Source organism: Ochotona curzoniae, unplaced genomic scaffold (genome assembly GCF_017591425.1).
Source record: "Ochotona curzoniae isolate NIBS_2020 unplaced genomic scaffold, NIBS_Ocur_1.0 scaffold_4701, whole genome shotgun sequence".
In the NCBI taxonomy this organism is placed as follows: Eukaryota; Metazoa; Chordata; class Mammalia; order Lagomorpha; family Ochotonidae; genus Ochotona; species Ochotona curzoniae.
The window spans coordinates 39,943,118-39,960,506 of NW_024467122.1; the positions used below are offsets into that span (position 1 = coordinate 39,943,118).

Consider the following 17,389-nt stretch of genomic DNA (forward strand, 5'->3'; position numbering starts at 1 on the left):
AGAACTTCAAGAGAAAACACATCTGGCCGCTCCTCCAGCCCTGAGCAGAAAACCCCAAAAGGTAGATCAGAGGTTCCAAGGATGATGAGAAAGGGGGTGCTAAAGAGCTAACTTGCCTGACTTGCCCTGGTGATGACCCCACCGTGTTTACGCTCACCAGGCCCTGGCATGCCCCTCACAGCAACCACGGCATTTGCTGTTGTCAGAAGAGCAGTCATACCGTCCTCTGTGTCCTATTGTCCCTTACTAGACCTGCAGCTTGTTCAGAAAGGAAATCCAACAGGGCAAAGCAGGGCCATAAAAGGTGCTGCCAGAAGCTGGTGCCATGGCATAGTAGGTTAGGGCTCTGTCTGCCCTGCTGGCATCCATGGAGGTTCAAGTCCTGCTTGGTCCACTTTTGATCAAGCTCTTTGCCAATGGCCTGGCCCAGATAGCTGGACCCCTGCACCCACATGGGAGATTCAGAAAAAGCTCCTGGTTCCTGACTTCAGACTGGCCTAGCTCTGGTCATTGTGGCTATTTGGGAATGCTCCAGCAGATAGAAGATTTCTTTCTGGAAATCTGCCATTCATGGACCAGAACGATGGCCTATCAGGCTAACCCTCCACCCTGTGTTGCCAGCATCCCATGTGGGTGTCGGCTCCTGTCCCGGCTGCTCCACTTCTCATCCAGGTCCCTGTTTATGACCTGGGAAAGCAATCCGCTGGTTGCTGACTCACACAAAAGTTGGGGCTGGGGCACATGCCTGGTGGGGGGTGGGCTGCAGTAATATGTGAAAGTGTTAAAAAAAAAAAAAAAAGGTATTGGAGCAGGGATTACGCCATGTCAGGTTGGGCTGCAGCACCCAAACACTAGAAAACTAGAATTGGGGACAGATTCTGTAGGGGACTTGAAGACTTGCTTCTGTAAGACGACCAGTGACATTCGCGGGAGCCAGGACTGGGAGGGGTTTGGGCTGTATCAGGCTGCAGTACCCACTGACATATGCAAAGGCCAGGACTGAGGGCAGATTAAGCCAAGCAGGGCTACAGCACCCACTGGCACACATGAGACCCAGGGCTGGGAGCAGGACTGGTAGTTTTGGCTAGGTCATAGCACCTACTGACAGCATGAGAACCAGGACAGTGTGTGGGCCACAGGTGGCTGGGCTAGACACCTGCTAGCAAGGGCTGAGCCTGGGAGTACTCTAAGCCAGGCCATGCTGAAGTTCCCACCAGCTTATGTAAGATCCAGAGCTGGGAACCGGCCTGGAAGGGGAGCTTTGGAGACTCCTCTGCCAGGTTGCAGCTCCCATTGGTGAGTGTGAGAGCCAGGGCTATGGGCAGACCAGATTGGGCAAGGCTGCAGCACCTATCAGCATGCATGTGGGCTGGGACTGGGGGTTGGCCAGGCTGGGCTAGGCTGTAGTGTCTGCTGGCAAATGCCAAGACATGGGGTGGGTCATCTCAGACTGAGCTTCAGCACCTGTTGGCACTCACAGGACCCAGGTCTGGGAGCAGGTCTGACAGAAGAACTTCAGAGATTCCCCTGCTGCTTCTACTGGTGAGCATGAGGGCCAGGACTGGAGGCAGGTCAGTCTGGCATTTGGGCTAAATCTGGGGTGGGCCGGGCTAGGCCACAGCACCTGTCAGTTCATGTGAAAGATGGGGTTTGGGGGCTGAACTGACCAGGCAGCTGCATCCACAGGTGTGTGCATTGGCTGATGCAGGTTCACACCTGACCCTGCACTAACTGGCATACATCAAAGTCTGAGGTCACCTTAGGCAAGGTTTCTTAGGGGACTCCCCAACAGATTGCTACACTCAAGTCCTGGCCACAGGGAAAAATCACTAGATACGTGGTCCCAACCTTGCAGAGCATGTATCAGAACTGGGCCTCCTCAGCTGCTGATGCCCGTGCAGTGGACAGCATGCTCAAATGCACATGGAGGACATGATAGCCAATTCATCTAGGCCAGCAGAGGACGTTGAGGGCCGAGTCAAGGGATAGAAAGCAGAACAGTTTGGACAACTGTCTTGCCCATGTTTTGCAGCGTCTGGGTCTAAGGATGCACACAGAGGTGGGCTTGGTCAGCCTTGGAAAAATGTTCTCAGCCTCAGTGCAACAAAGCCAATGACATCTCAGAACTACCAAAACCACTCAGGTAATAACCTTGGAACATTCTTTCCCACATCAGGGTTTTTAAGGTGACATCAAAGGACCATCTCCCATCCCTGGGTGCTGATATAGTTTGACAACAAGAAGCAGCCCACTCCCCTCCTCATCCCCCAGTAGACCAGGAAAATAAAAAGAACTGAAACATTTGTCCCAGCAACCTTCCTCCATATTTCTACTCTCCCCACCCTAATCGGCCTTCTCAGCTATGTCAATAATAATAAAAATTAAAAATTAGGGTCTGGCATGATAGCCCAATGGCTAAATCTGCACCTTGTATGTGCTGGGATCCCATATGGACACCAGTTCATGTCCTGTCTGCTCCACTTCCCATCCAGCTCCCTGTTTATGGCATGGGAAAGCAGTAGAGGATGGCCCAAAGCCTTGAGACCCTGTACTTGCATGGGAGACCCAGAAGAGGCACCTAGCTCCTGGCTCTGGACCAGTTCAGCTCTGGCTGTTGTGACCACTCGGGGAGTAAACCAGCAGATGGAAGATCTTTCTATCTCTCCTCTCTATGAATCTACATTTCCAATGAAAATAAATACATATTGGGCCTGGCATGTTACCTAGTGGCAAAAGTCCTTGCCTTGCATGCGCGGGGATCCCATATGGACCCCAGTTCTAATCCCAGCAGCCCTGCTTCCCATCCAGCTCCCTACTTGTGGCCTGGGAAAACAGTTGAGGTTGGCCCAAAGCTTTGGCACTCCACACCTGCATGGGAGACCTGGAAGAAGCTCTTGGCTCCTGGTTTCGGATTGGCTCAGCTCCAGCTGTTGCAGCCACTTGGGGAGTGAATCATCGGATGGAAGAGCTTCCTCTCTGTCTCTCCTCTCTGTATATCTGACTTTGCAACAAAATATAAAAAAGAAATATTTTTTAAAAGAAAATAAATCTATCTTTTAAAAAGAAATTTTTAAGTTTTTAATCTGCCTTTCAAATAATGAATAAATAAATAAAAAGTGCCTCCAAAAAGGAGTGGGGAACTAGAGCCACCAGTTCTTTTTTATATATGATAGATTGACTTTATTTTTGATGTTTACATAGCTGAGAAGGATGCATGCCCGTGTGAACCACCGATCAGGGTGGGAAGGGTCCAGGAACGGGGGAAAATGGATGAGACAACTGCTTTCAACCTTCCTTTTTATTTTTCCTGTTTCTGAGAGAAGAGAGGAGAGGAAAAGAGGGCTGACCCAGCAGCCTAACGACACCACAGTGACTCGATATCATCCTATGGTCCTGGATGTGGAACCTGTTCCAAGGGTACTGCTTAAGTGGTTTCAATAGTTCTGAGATGTTGATTTCATTGTGGAGGCACCAGTTCTAGAACATTGAGTGGAGTAAGGGCAGAGCAGTTAGGTCATTGCTGGAGCCACCTGTATCCATTAGCCAGCAACTCTCCCTCCATTCTGGCTTCCTGTTAGTAATGTGCATCTGGGAGAACTGAGTGAGTTCCTTGCTCCTGCTTCAGCCTAGCTCCGCCCTAGATGTTCATGCATTTGAGGGGCAAACCAGTGGGTGGGAGCTCTCACTTTCATTCAAACAAGCATCAAAATAAATTTGAATGCTCATTTTTTTTGAAAGATTTCTGTAATTTTTATCAGAAAGGTAGATTTACAGAGAGAAGGCGAGACAAAGGGAAAGATCTTCCATCTGCTAGTTTACTCCCCAAATGGCTGCAATGGTTTTCCAAAATGGGTGCAGGATCCCAAGGCTTTGGGTCAACCTCTGCTGCTTTTCCGGGCCACAGGAAGATTGTCGGATGGGAAGTGGAGCAGCTGGGATACAATCCAGTGCCCGTAAGGGATGCTGGTGATGGGAGGTAGAGGATTAGCTTGTTAAGCCATGGTGCTGGCCCCTCATTTCTTTTTTCACCTACTTGAAAGGTAGAGAGACACAGAGAGACAGAAAGAGAGACCTTACTTCCACTGTCAGTTCATTTCCCAAACATCTGTAACAGCCAGACCAAAATCAGGAGCTCAGAAAACCATGTGGGTCTCCCACATGTGTGGCAGGATCTCAATCCCTTGAGCTGTCAGCCAGGCCTCCTGGGACACATCAGTCAGAAGTTGGATTGGCAGCAGGAGCAGCTAGAACTTGAGCCACCATGTGGGTGCCACAAGTTGTGGCTTAATTGCCGGGCTACAACCCCTTTCCCTTATTTTTGAAAATGAAAAAGTTAAAAGCATCCAAGGGCTGTGGAGGAGTAGCGGCAGGCTTCTCCATAGGACGCTGAAACCAAGCCCCATAAGAGGGGATGACAGCCTTGCACCCTGCAAGAGGAAGTGGACCCAGGAGACAATCCAGAGGTCAGAGATCGGCCACAGCAAAGGCGCCCAGGTCGAGAGGCGCCCAGCCGAGCTGCAGTAGCAAGCTCCCGAGGCCTGCAGCCCAGGGCACAGGAAGCAGTGGGCAGGCCTTGGGCCCAGGGCAGTGGGGGGGTACCAAGTGCCAGCCAGAGCCTCTTGCAGTGCACTGCAACTGGGAGGGGGGCGCCAGAGCTGCTAGAAGAGACAGCAGCTAGCCTGGGGACTGGAGTGCCAAGTCCACAGCCTGCCCAGGCACCTTGGCCATGCCCAGGCAGGCAGAGACTGTGCCCGGCCCCCCGCTGTGTGACTTGTTCCCAGGACCCACCAGTGCTTCCTAAACCACCCCACCCCTGCACCCCAACAAGCAGCTATGGGAGGCGGGACTACAGAAGGAACTGGCCTTGTTGGTGGGGGTGGAGGAGAGGTAGGTGGAACCCAGCACTGCATGAGGGGAAGGGGGTTGTGGAAGGCGTGTCCAGGGAGGAACCCAGAGCAAGCTTGGGTTGGCGCATGGAAGAGGGCTTGCTCCATGTGCCCTGACTTGGCATTTGATTCTGCACAAAACTTTCTGGAAGTCAGAAGGAGGAAGACACTCAAGAGTTTGTTGTTGCCTTCAGCAAGGAGAACCTGCCATGTCCAGAGCTCAGCATGGAGAATGCGGGCGGGGGGGGGGGGGGGGGGGCGGTGTCCCAGAAGCATCAGCTCTGGGCATGGCCAGAGCCCTGGCTTGCACCTGGCCAAAAAATGCCTCCCCGCAGCCCCCCAACTGTTAACCAACCAGACCACAGCTGCCCTTGGTGGAAGGCCGGCATCCCTCCCCCTGGGTGCGCCCTGCCCCTCCCTGAGTCACCCCACGGAGAGAGAGAGAAGGGGGGAAAAAAGGGAAGAGAAGAGAGGCATTGACTACAGAGGAAGGAAAAGGAAGCAGAGCTGAGGAGGGAGGAGAGAGGCCACTCAGGAGCGCGGAGAGGACAGATCTGGGGCAGATCTAGGGCAGGGGGTGATAGAGAGAGGGCAGACTAGCATCCCCAGGGGTGCAGGGTGGGGGCGGGGAGCCCAGGGGGCGGGCCAGCCATGTCCCACGGGACCTACTACGAGTGCGAGCCCAGGGGCAGCCAGCAGCCACTCGAGTTCCCAGGGGGCCGAGCTGCCGGGCCGGGGGAGCTGGGGGACATGTGTGAGCATGAAGCCTCCATCGATCTCTCGGCCTACATCGAATCTGGGGAAGAGCAGCTCCTCTCCGATCTCTTTGCCATGAAGCCGGTCCCGGAGGCCCGCGGCCTGAAGGGGCCAGGGAGCCCTGTCTTCCCTCACTACCTGTCGGCTGACCCCAGGTCCTACGCCTATCCTTCGCACAACTTCGGCCCGGACAGGAAGGTGTTGGGGCAAGGAATCTACAGCGGCAGCCCGGGAGGCTACGACCCCAGAGCTGTGGCCGTGAAGGAGGAGCCTCGGGGACCCGAGGGCAGCCGGGGTGGCAGCCGAGGTGGCAGCTACAATCCCCTGCAGTACCAAGTGGCACATTGCGGGCAGACGGCCATGCACCTGCCTCCAAGCCTACCGGCACAGGGCCAGCCCCTGCGCGTCCTCAAGGTAAGAGCTGACCAGTTCTCCTCCCTGCCTTCTAGGGGGTGCGGAACGCTGCAGAAGGGGGCCATGCTGAGGGGTAGGGCATCACCTGGCTGCCACTGGAGATCATGTTAGAAGTCGCTCTGTGAAACTGTGCCCAGCGCCGAACCAAGACCCTAAACTCCAGGCTCTTGATCTCCCTGATCTTGCCCCTCGCCATAACCACCACCGCCCCATCCTCCACCCGCTTCTTCACTTCTCCCTCCTGCTGTACTCCACTGCCTGCTTCTAGAAAAGCAGATGCCTGTGCTGATCAGAGACTGGGAGGCAGGGGCAAGTCCCCAGGGAGGGGCAGGGCTTTGGGTCACAAGCAGAAGCCCTGTGTCCTGTGGTCCTCCAGCTATTTGGGGAGCTGGCTCTACCACGTCCTGCATTTCTTCCATGCTCCCAAGGGGCGCCCTGGTTGCTCGGACTCCTGCCCCACCTCCACTTTTCGGCCCCTTCCTCACCTCTCCCGCACCTTCCCCACCAGGCCCCCTTGGCCGCAGGCGCAGCGCCTCCCTGCAGCCCCCTCCTCAAGGCGCCCTCCCCGGCCGGCCCCTCGCACAAGGGCAAGAAGGCAGTGAACAAAGACAGCCTGGAGTACCGGCTGCGGCGCGAGCGTAACAACATTGCCGTGCGCAAGAGCCGAGACAAGGCCAAGCGACGCATCCTGGAGACGCAGCAGAAGGTGCTGGAGTATATGGCGGAGAACGAGCGCCTCCGCAGCCGCGTGGAGCAGCTCACGCAGGAGCTGGACACCCTGCGCAACGTCTTCCGCCAGATCCCCGAAGCAGCCAACCTCATCAAGGGCGTTGGGGGCTGCAGCTGAACCCCCGCGGGTGGATGATGGACTGTGGGCGGGCGGCAGCGGCTGCGCTGCTTTGGCATGGCCAGGCGACAAGACCAGGATGGCCCTAGAGCTTGAGCCCAAGACATTGACTGTGGACGGATGGCCGAGGGCTGGGAAAGTCGGGACAGGACCCGGGTTGGTGACTGTTGAAGCTGAATAAAGCTACACCGTGCCTGGGGGCTGGGGCTGTTTGTGTGTGTGTGTGTGTGTGTGTGTTGCACGTGTGGTACAAGAGGTCTCAAGGACCTGGGGCTGCGGGGGGCAGGGGTTGGATTCCTGTTGCTTTGGCACTGAGATGGGTCTGTGGGAATACTGATCTGTTTCTTCACTGCCCTGCGTTGCACCCAGAGTCAGAGCCATCTGCCCGCCACTCTGCCCCTCCCCCATACACACCTTCCAGGACCTCCCCTGCTCTTTTTGGTTGCTCAAGGCATCACCCTGTCCCCGCAATCCCACCCCCCCCCACACACACACACAGGACATGGAGCAGTCTCTGGGTCCCCTGTTCCAGTAGCTTCTAGGGTGGGTTCAGCACCCCACACTCCCGTGATCAGGCCTGCAGATCCCAGGTCCGTGTCTCTTCCCAGACACAAGGCAACATCCCTGAGGGATGTCATCCCCCCTCCCCTTAGCTCCTGACTTAATCCTGTCTCCTCCAGCCCCACAGCCTCACCTACCAGACTGACAACTGCTGATCGCTGCCCCCACCCACCAGCTCCCATCCCATCCCCGGCTTGGCCCCTCGTACCCCCCCCCCGTTCCCCTACAGGCCCACAGAGGACCTTGAGGGCTGTTGGGGTACATGGGAAAGGAGGAAGAGGAGGGTGCTAAGAGGACTGTAGCCCAAGACGCAGCAGAGTTGCCTCAGTCTGCTGCTTACTCGCGGTCTGGCATAGAGCCAGTGACTTCTCCCCGCGCCCAGTGCCTCCTCTGCAGAATGGGCGTCCATGGAGCGCCTAGCTCGCTGCGGGGTAGTGTGGGTAGCGGGCAGGGCCCAGGCACACAGGATGTGTGCGTGTAGTCTATGATTTCACTTCACTAGAACCAGAGCTCTTCTACATTGCTCCTGATGCAGGGCCAGGACAGGGGCCTCAGGGCTGGGGCCCCGGGGTGAGGGCTTGCCCAGAGGCACGAAACAGCAAAGGGTCCGGTGCATGAGCAGCCAGCAAGCCAGCGTCCTCAGGAGGCGTGGGAAGTGGAGCTCAGCAGTGGGCCCTCACACAAGCAGGGCAACAGGAGCCACACAGCACAGCTGAGGCAGGGCAGGCCCAGACAGGAGGCAAGAGGCCGCTAACACCCTGCCCTCTGCTTCTCACCTGTCAGTACTCTCATAGCCTTGCTCAAGGTCAAGCAGCATGGCGGTGGGGGGAATTGTGAGGCTGGCCATGAACCACATTCAACACGCGATCCTGAGGGTTGTGCAATGTTCTTACAGACCAAGCCGCTGCTTATAATGCTGGCATCCCATATAGGTACCCGTTAGTGACCCAGCAGCCCCATTTCCCATCCAACTCCCTGCTGTAGCCTAGGCAGGCAGTTGAGGATGGCCCAAAGTCTTGGGACTCTGCAACTGAGTGGGAGACCCGGAAGAAGCTCCTGGCTCCTGGCTTCGGATCAAGACAGCACCAGCTATTGCGGTCACTTGGGGGAGTGAATCATTGGATGGAAGATTTTCCTCTCTGTCTCTCTTCCTCTCTGTATATCTGACTTTGCAATAAAAAATAATTTTTAAAAAATTAAAAAAGAAAGATCTCTCTCGCTACCTTTGCCTTTAAAAATTAAAAAGTCAAATAAAAAATAGGGCCTGGTGCAGTAGCCTAGTGGCTAAAGTCCTTGCCTTGAACATACTGGGATCCCATACGGTTGCCAGTTCTAATCCCGCAGCCCTGCATCCCATCCAGCTCCCTGCTTGTGGCCTGGGAAAGCAGTCGAGGACAGCCCAAAGCCTTGGGACCCTGCACCCACATGGGAGACCTGCAAGAGGCTCCTGGCTCCTGGCTTCAGATTGGTGCAGCACCGGCCATTGCTGCCGCTTGGGGTATGAATCAACAGAGGGAAGATCTTCCTCTCTATCTGTCCTCCTCTTTGTATGTCTGACTTTCCAATAAAAAAAAATAATAAATGTTAAAAAAATAAAAAACTTTTAAAAATACATGATCATAGCCGCCTCCTGGTGTTGGGGGTGTGGGGATAGAGTCGAGGGAGTGCTACAGTCTCCCGTTCCTAGGTGACTGTTGAGTTAGATACCAAAGAGTGACTTCCTGAGAAGCAGAGACCTGGGCCTTCCCTATTTGTCTTTCTCCACATCCCCGACGGCAGGGCCTTCCCACATCTCAGAAAGCCACGGGCACCAGGCCCGTCTCCCTCACCCAGGTCCTAGTTCCCTTCCTTCCTTTGCCCCCAGGCCTGGCAGAAGCATCACTCCCACCTCTGTGTCCCGGGCCTCTGCCTCAAGTCTGTTTTGGCGGGCAAACATGTACTTGCTGTCCAAGTTCAGAAGGGGAAGGTGCTGGCCTCTGTGGGCGCCTGGGAGAATCCCGCACCTTCCTTCCAGCCCAAAGGCACAGGTTGCATAAGGAGGAGTTTGCACAGAACACGGCGGTGACTCAACCTCCGGATTTCCTCCCCTCCGTCCAAGCCCACTGCCCCTTGCCTGCTGCTCTTCATGGTTCTGGATGAGGGGAGAGGTGGGTTGCTTCAGCATCAACACCCAGCTTGTTCCCACAGCTCTGAAATGTGCTCCACCCTACCACCCAGCAGCTCCCAAGCAGGTAGAGACTTTCCAATGATTTTCTGTCCTTTCTAAGTTTGTAATTATTTATTTGTGAGACAGAGTATAAAAAGAGAGAGAGAGGGAGAGAAAGACAGAGAGAGAAAATTCTCATCCACTAGTTGAAGCTCCAAATGTCCAGGAACGGCTGGGCTCACAGCCAGGAGCTGGAAACTCCGGGGTCTCCCATGAGGGTGGCAGGCCCTACTGCTCTCCAGGATACACATTAGTAGGAACCTGGAGCCAGGAGCGGAACCAGAACTGAAACCAGGCACTCTGAAAAGAAACACAAGCGTTGTGAGTGGTATCCTAGCCACAAGGCCAAAACGCCTGGCCCATAGTCAAGGATTCCATTTCTTTTGTTTTTGTTCTGAAAGTTTTTATTTATGGGGCCAGCACTCTAATATAGCAGCTAAAATTAATGCCTGTGGCATTGGCATCCCATATGAACACTGGTTAAGTCGTGGCTGCTCTACTTCCCATCCAGCTCCTTGCTTGTGACCCAGAAAAGCAGTTGAGGATGGCCCAAAGCCTTGAGACCCTGCATCTATGTAGGAGGCCTGGAAGATGCTCCTGGCTCCTGGCTTCACATAGGCTCAGCTCCAGCTGTGGCAGCCACCTGGGGAGTGAACCAGGGGATAAAAGATCTCTTTCTGTCTCTCCCTTTCTCTCCGTAGCTCTGCTTTTCAAATAAATATATCTTTAAAAAATAATTTTATTTATTTACTTACTTGAAAAGCCAAAAAGAAAAAAAAATTTTTTTCCTTCCCCTGGTTCACTCCCCAAACGCCCACAACAAACAGGGCTGGGCTGTGCCAAAGCCAAAGCTTAGAAGTTCCGCTTGGATCTTCCACGTGAGCGGCAGGAACCCACGCACCTGGGCCTTCGTCTGCTGCTTTCCCAGGAGCATTGGCAGCAGGTCGGATTGGAAGCAGAGGAACTCGGACTCAAACTGTCCCAGTTAGCTGTCTGCTCTGAGTCACACGGACACTGTAAGTGGCAGCTTAACCAGTCACGCCACAACATCCACCCTGACACCTGCTCTCTGGCTGGACAAGAGCCACATCCCTGTCTCCCCACAGGATCCCACATGGTGTGGCACGGGACGTGGGGCATGGGGGCAACCCCAGCATGCCCCCATCCCTTCTGTCTGAGCACATTCCTGAACGAGGCTCTCAAACTGACCTCGACTCCTTTCCACTCATCCAACAAGCATTGGCTGAGTATCTTTCCTTTGAACAGGTGCTCAGGGGAAGAGGCAGGCAGAGAAAGTTCAACGGCCAGGAGGTTCTGCGAGTCTTCCTGGGCCTGTACACATCTTCCTGTAGCCCACCTCCCCAGGCGGCCCCACACGCTGCTGAGGCGTCAGCTCCAGCCCCATCACCAGAGTCCTGCTCATTCACACCTCCACCCAGGACTCCAGTTAAGCTCACTGGGGACCACAGGCAGGGAGGGAGGTTATTTGCTGGTGTGAGGAAGTGACACTGAGGTTGAAACCTGAAAACTGATCAGAGGGCAGATGGATAGAGGGAGGAGGAAATGCAGAAAACGTAGATGGGTGTCTTGGTGGTCAAGGCAAAGAAATAGAGTGATGCATGGCGGCTGGGAGGAAGAAGAAAGGGACAGGCAAGAAAGCCACTGCGAGCCAGCTGGACGGAGGAGAAAGAGGAGGAGGAGGGCTTCCCTGCCCTTCCCCCCTCCTCTCACCTCCACTGCTTGGCTGAGCTGCCCTCCTGGAGAAAGGAAATGGCCAAAAAGGAGGGGCAGTTGGCCAGACCCCTGCCTAGAGAAAGGCCCTTTGAACTCAGTAAGCCAAGCACAAGCAAAGCCCATTGCTTTCAAAGATAGACCACGTGGGTCTATTTGTCCTGAGTGGGGAGGTCTGGGCTGAGACACAGAGTCTTAGGCCACAGGGAAGCTGCGAAGAAGGAAGAACGTGGAGAGATACAGCCAAGAGGGCGGAAGCTGCCCAAGGTGAGTCTGCCAAGGTCAGGCCGGCAGCTGCTTGTGAAAGCCACCACTCCCCGGTTCGTCGTGCACACCTCCCTACCCCCACTCCCCAACAGATTGCCACACGCCCGGCCCCCACAGCCCCCATCCCAATGTTGCAAGATCCCTGGCAGGGGGTTGGAAAGGGGCCTCTTCACCTCCACCTCCCAACCCTGCCCCAAGCTGGCTGAGGTGAGGACTATGGGAAGGAAGGGGTTGTTCAGGAGACCGCAGGACTGGCTGTGTGCTCTCACAGATGGACCCCTCCTCGTCTTGGGACCTGTGGCCCTGAGCTGGACCCTCCGCCCACCTGCCCAGGCCTCAGATCAACCTCAGCGGCACGCGAGACTCCTTGCCTGCAGGAAGAGACTAGGCCTTTTCCAAAGGAAATGCCTGCACTTTTTCTGCACCGCCCTCCTGCAGAAGGATGTCCCCAGGACCTGAGACAGGAGGGCTGCCTCATGCTTGAGTGAGAGCCTCCCACTTCTCTTTTAGAAAACAGCCCAGCCCGGAGGCTCTCCAGAGACTGCAGCCCTACAAGCTCAGCCTCACCCAGGAGTCCCAAACTGTCCCAAGAACCTTAGCCACCCACACCTAAGCACCGTCACCCCTGGCCAAGCCATCCAGCTCTGTGCAATCGGGACGGTTTGCAAAAGGCCCACTGGCTCCCGCTTTGTCACCATCTGAGGTTAGCCCTGCACTCAGGAGATAAGCTCAGGCCCCACCCGCCAGACAAGCGCGCGAGACAGCTGGCCTGCTGCAATCGGGACGGTTTGCAAAAGCCCTGCTAGCGCAGGCTCTGTCACCATCTGAGGTTAGGGCTGTACCCCAAGATAAAGTCCAGCCCCACCCACTGGCCCTGCCTTCAAACCTCACAAGGTCCTGGATGTTCCACCAGGGGTCTGGAAGCCCAGCCACAAAGGATCTGGAGGGATCTGGAAGAAGCTGGAAGGATCTTGAGTCTAGCACACAACTCCTACCCTGGAGTCTATCCCTAGCTGTGTCCAGGGTCTCTGGTTTCTGACCATCTGCTTCCCTCAGCTGCTGTCTTGTCTCTCACCCTTGCTCACTCCTGCGCTCTCTCCATACCCACCCACCCACCCATTCATTCATTCCCTCACTCAACCAACACTTAACTGACTCCTACTCTAGGCCAGAAACTTGCTACAGGAATCACAGGAGAAATAGAGAGGACAGTCTCTGCCATTTTTTTTTTTTGTTGTTGGTTTTTAAGATTCATTTATTTACTAGACAGAGTTACACAGAAAGAGAGAGAGAGGTTTTTCATGCCACAAATGACCATAATGGCCAAATCTCAGCTGATCTGAAACCAGGAATCAAGAGCTTCTTCCGGGTCTCCCGCATGGATGCAGCAGCCCAAGCAACTGGACCGTCCTCCGCTGCTTCCCCCAGAGCATTGGTAGGGAAGCAGCCAGAACTCAACCGGCCTCCAAATGGAATACCGGTTCCACAGGCAGTGGCTTTGGTTGCCATACCACAGTACCAGCCCCTGGTCCCTGTCTTTGTGTGGTTCACAGATTGGTGAAGGTGACAGATAAATGAGGACCACAGACAGATACCATTCTGAATGATGTGTGACAGAAGGGCTGACGGGGGAGAGATACGAACAAGAGCACATGCTTTGATGTGAGAGAGTAACAGGGAAGCAGGTGTCTGAGAGGTGAGCAAGTGAAAGGGGAAGCGAGCCTGAAGGCCTGCAACACATAGCGGAGGGCCTGGGTTCAAGTCTAGATTCTACTTCTAATTCTAGCTTCCTGCTCATGTGTACCCTGGGAGGCAGCAGGGGTTGAATCAAGGAGACCTGAATTGCATTCCTAGCTCTCAATATTGGCATGGCCAAAGCCCACCGATGTGCACAACCAGCATAGGGAAGCTCTCTTTCTCTCTTTGCTTCCAACTTAAATAAATACTTTTCTAAAAAAAGATTTTTTTTTTAAAATTGGAAAAGCAAATTTATAGAGAGAAAGAACATCCATCTGCTGGTTCACTCCCCAAGTGGCTGCAAACAGCCAGAGTTGAACCAATTCGAAGCCAGGAGCTGGGGTCTTCTTTTGGGTCTCCCATGTGGGTGCAGTATCCCAAGGCTTTGGGCCATCTTCCGCTGCCTTCCCAGACCATAAGCAGGGAGTTGGAAGGGAAGTGGAGCAGCTGGGACACGAATCAGCACCCATATGGGATGCTGCTGTTTAAAAGGCAAGGATTAACCACTGAGCCATTGAGCTGAATCTCTAAATATTTTTTTAAAAATGTTAAAGACCCCTGGACAAAAATAAAGATCTTTTTGTCCAAGAGGACCTGTATTGTGGCACAGTGGGTTAAGCTGCTGTTTACAACACTATTTCAAATGAGTACCTGTTCCAGTTTGATGTAGTTCCCTGTGAATTAGCCTGAGGAAGCAGCGAACGCAGCCCAAGTGCTCAATGCACCCACCTGAGACACCCAGGTGGAGTTCCAGGCCCCTAGTTTTGGTCTGGTCCAGCCCAGGCCATTTGAGAGGGTAAAGTAACAAATGGAAGATCTCCTTCTCTCTTTTTCCCTTTCTCTGTAACTTTGCCTTTCGAATAAATAAATATTTTTAAAAAAAAATGAGCAGGAACTTGTCTGGTAAACAGCAGGTCAGTCCCGCAGGGAGCCCAGCTCCCGTACAACTGCAGGAGCAGACCCTCCCCCATCCCCGGGCAGAGGCTGGGGGCGGGGCATGCTCATCTAGGGGTGGAGACACACGCTTGGGGTGAGGCCCTGAGGCGGCTGAGCCCCAACTCCTGCTGGCGGGATTCAGAGCAGCAGAGGAAACTTGCCTTCTTAGGAAAAAGCACTTCTCTCAATAAGAACGAGAAGAGAGGCAAAAGACACTGAGAAAGGCTTGTAACAGGTGGCTGGGGGCTCGGCGGTGTCAGCTCCTAGCTGCTGAGGACAGTGAGGCTGGCTGTTGAGACGCCCAGCTGGGGTGTGTCCAGTGCGAGTCTATGATGACAGTTTTAGAGTGACAACGGCCTGACATGGGGGATGGTTTCTGACAGGGGGCCTTGGCTGCCTGGGAGCAGGTGCACATCAGACACCATCTGGGGCTGGGGGTTAGCAGAGGATGTGTGATGGGAAGGACAACAGGGTGGCGGGGCTGGCTGGGGGGCGGCTCTTATCCAGGAGGATTTGTAGTGCGGAAGGCAGAGAGCAGATGTGGCCTCATGGGGTTAGGGGGTCCTGCTTTGCCGCAGGCATTTTGTGAAAAATAACAGTGTGACTTATAAAGAAGAGCAGAGCAGCCTGTGTCTGGAATCTTGAGTTCACAGACTGCTGGTGCCAGAGATGGAGGTGAGACTCTGTGGGCCATGGTCTGTGAATGGGCGAAAGTTCAAGGTCAAGGTCGAGGCCTGCAGGCAAGGGTCCACAGCTGAGCAACATTCCAAGTCATAGGACTGTGTGCTTTAGGATGTCCCTGAGTCACCTACTGGCTTCTGCACTCAGGCTGTCACTTCCTCTTCATCACGGGGACATAGCTAACAACATTCATGCCACATCAACTCCTGCGATTGGACTCCTCAAGCAGTCCAATGAAAGACTGAGGCACAGAGCTCCCAACCTGGACTTCGTTCCTCAGAGGAGGGACTTCCCTCCAGCTACCAGTTTTCAAAGTCTTGTGTCTGTCTCATTTCTTTCTTTCTTCTTCTTCTTCTTTTTTTAAGATTTATTTATTTTGGGCCCAATGCGATAGCACAGTGGTTAACGTCCTCACCTTGAGTGTGCCAGGATCCCATATGGGTGCCGGTTCTAATCCTGGCAGCCCTACTTCCCATCTAATTCCCTGCTAGTGGCCTGGGAATGCAGTTGAGGATGGCCCAAAGCTTTGGGACCCTAAACCTGCGTGGGAGACCTGGAAGAAGCTCCTGGCTACTGGCTTCGGATTGGCACAGCTCCAGCCACAGGGGCTGCTTGGGGAGTGAATCATCAGACGGAAGATCTTCCTCTCTGTCTCTCCTCCTCTCTGTCTCTCCACCTTTCCAATAAAAATAAATCTTTAACACACACACACACACACAAGGGTATTTAAAAAATATGTGGAAAAGTGGGTTTAAAAGATACTTATTTGGGAGTTGCTGTGGTAGCCTAGTGGCTAATGTCCTCACCTTGCAAGCACCTGGATCCCAAATGGGCAGGCGCTGGTTCATATTTTGGCTGATTCAATTCCCACAGAGCTCCCTGTTGTGGCCCAGGAAGGCAGTTGAGGACAGCCCAAAGCCTTGGGACCCTGCACCTGTGTGGGAGACCTGGAGGAAGTTCCTGACTCCTGGCTTCAGATCAGCACAGCGCCAGCCATTGCGGTCACTTGGGGAGTGAATCATAGGACGGCAGATCGTTCTCTCTGTCTCTCATCCTCTCTGTATATCTGACTTTGTAACAAAAAAAAAATAATAATAAATCTAAAAAAAAAAAAAACAAAAAGCACTCCCCCTGTCTCAATGTAACCACAAGGGGGCAGCAAAGCACCAGCTGCGGTTGCGGACCTGGGCCGGAGCACCTGCAGCAGCCAAAGGAGCAGTAATTCACACAAATCTAAACGCAGAGTGTTTCCTCCACCGGGAATAGGGGGTAGGCTGCAGGCACTCGCACAAAAGATTAGGCCCATCTAACAGGAAGAACAAGAGTCCCTTAAAGATTTTTACATGTTGATCCAAGTTGTCTCAGTTGAAAGTGTATGTGTCGTATTTATTCTTTGCTTGACTTTTTTTTTCAGATCTTAAACTTTTTTAAAAAAGATTTATTTTTATTGGAAAGTCGGAATTACAGAGAGAAGGAGAGAAAGGTAGGAAGATCCTTCATCTCCAAGTGACCACAGTCACTGGAGTGGAACTGATCCAAAGCCAAGAGCCAGGAGCTTCTTCCTGATTTCCCATGCAAGTGCAGGATCCCAAGGCTTTGGGCCGTCCTCAACTGTTTTCCCAGGCCACAAGCAGGGAATTGGAAAGGAAGTGGGACAGCAAGCCACAAACCAACACCCATATGGGATCCCAGATCATGCAAGGTGAGGATTTTAGCCACTTGGCTACCATGCCGGTCTTCTGACTTAGTATTTTTAAAGATTCTTTTAGACAAAGATGGAGAGATAAGAGATCTTCTGGCCCATGGTTCACTCTCCAAATGGCTGTAATGGCTGGGGCTGGGCTAGGAAGATGTTGAGGGCTTGGGACTTTTTCTGAGTCTCCCACATGAGTGTAGGGCCCAAGTACTTGGGTCATCTTCCATTGCTTTTCCAGGCACACTAACGGGGAGCTGGATTGGTATATGTGCTGCCGAAGCGAGCACCCAGGGAGCTGGATGGGAAGTATTACAGCCAACTGTTGAGATTCAAACAGGTATCCACATGGGATGCCAGCAGTGTAGATGGTGGGTTAACTTACTGTGCCGGGCCTGGCAGCGTGGTCTAGTGGCTAAAGTCTGCGCCTTGAACGCGTGAGGATCCCTTATGGGCACCAGTTCTAATCCTGGCAGTTCCACTTCCCATCCAGCTCCCTACTAGTGGCCTGGGAAAGCAGTCAAGGATGGTCCAAAGCTTTAGGACCCTGCACCCGTGTGGGAGACCTGGAGAAGGTTCCTGGATTCTGGCTTCAGATCGGCACAGCACTGACCTTTGTGCTCACTTGGGGAGTGAATCATCGGACGGAAGATCTTCCTCTCTGTCTCTCATCC

At 53.9% G+C, this 17,389-nt stretch overlaps 1 protein-coding gene across 1 annotated transcript; it reads left to right on the plus strand.

Moving 5' to 3' along the window:
- Positions 1–5,537: 5,537 nt before the first annotated feature.
- On the plus strand, positions 5,538–7,103 carry CEBPE (CCAAT enhancer binding protein epsilon). Its single transcript, XM_040968835.1, has 2 exons — positions 5,538–6,056; positions 6,565–7,103. Exons 1-2 carry the CDS (start codon positions 5,538–5,540, stop codon positions 6,901–6,903), a joined length of 858 nt encoding a protein of 285 aa, XP_040824769.1. The 3' UTR covers positions 6,904–7,103.
- The last annotated feature ends 10,286 nt before the right edge of the window (positions 7,104–17,389 follow it).

Excerpts from the sequence above, each read along its gene's own strand:
- CEBPE (XM_040968835.1), top strand. The coding sequence starts at position 5,538 with ATGTCCCACGGGACCTACTACGAGTGCGAGCCCAGGGGCAGCCAGCAG. Across the intron at positions 6,057-6,564 it reads AGCCCCTGCGCGTCCTCAAG|GCCCCCTTGGCCGCAGGCGC; the intron begins GTAAGAGCTGAC and ends CTTCCCCACCAG.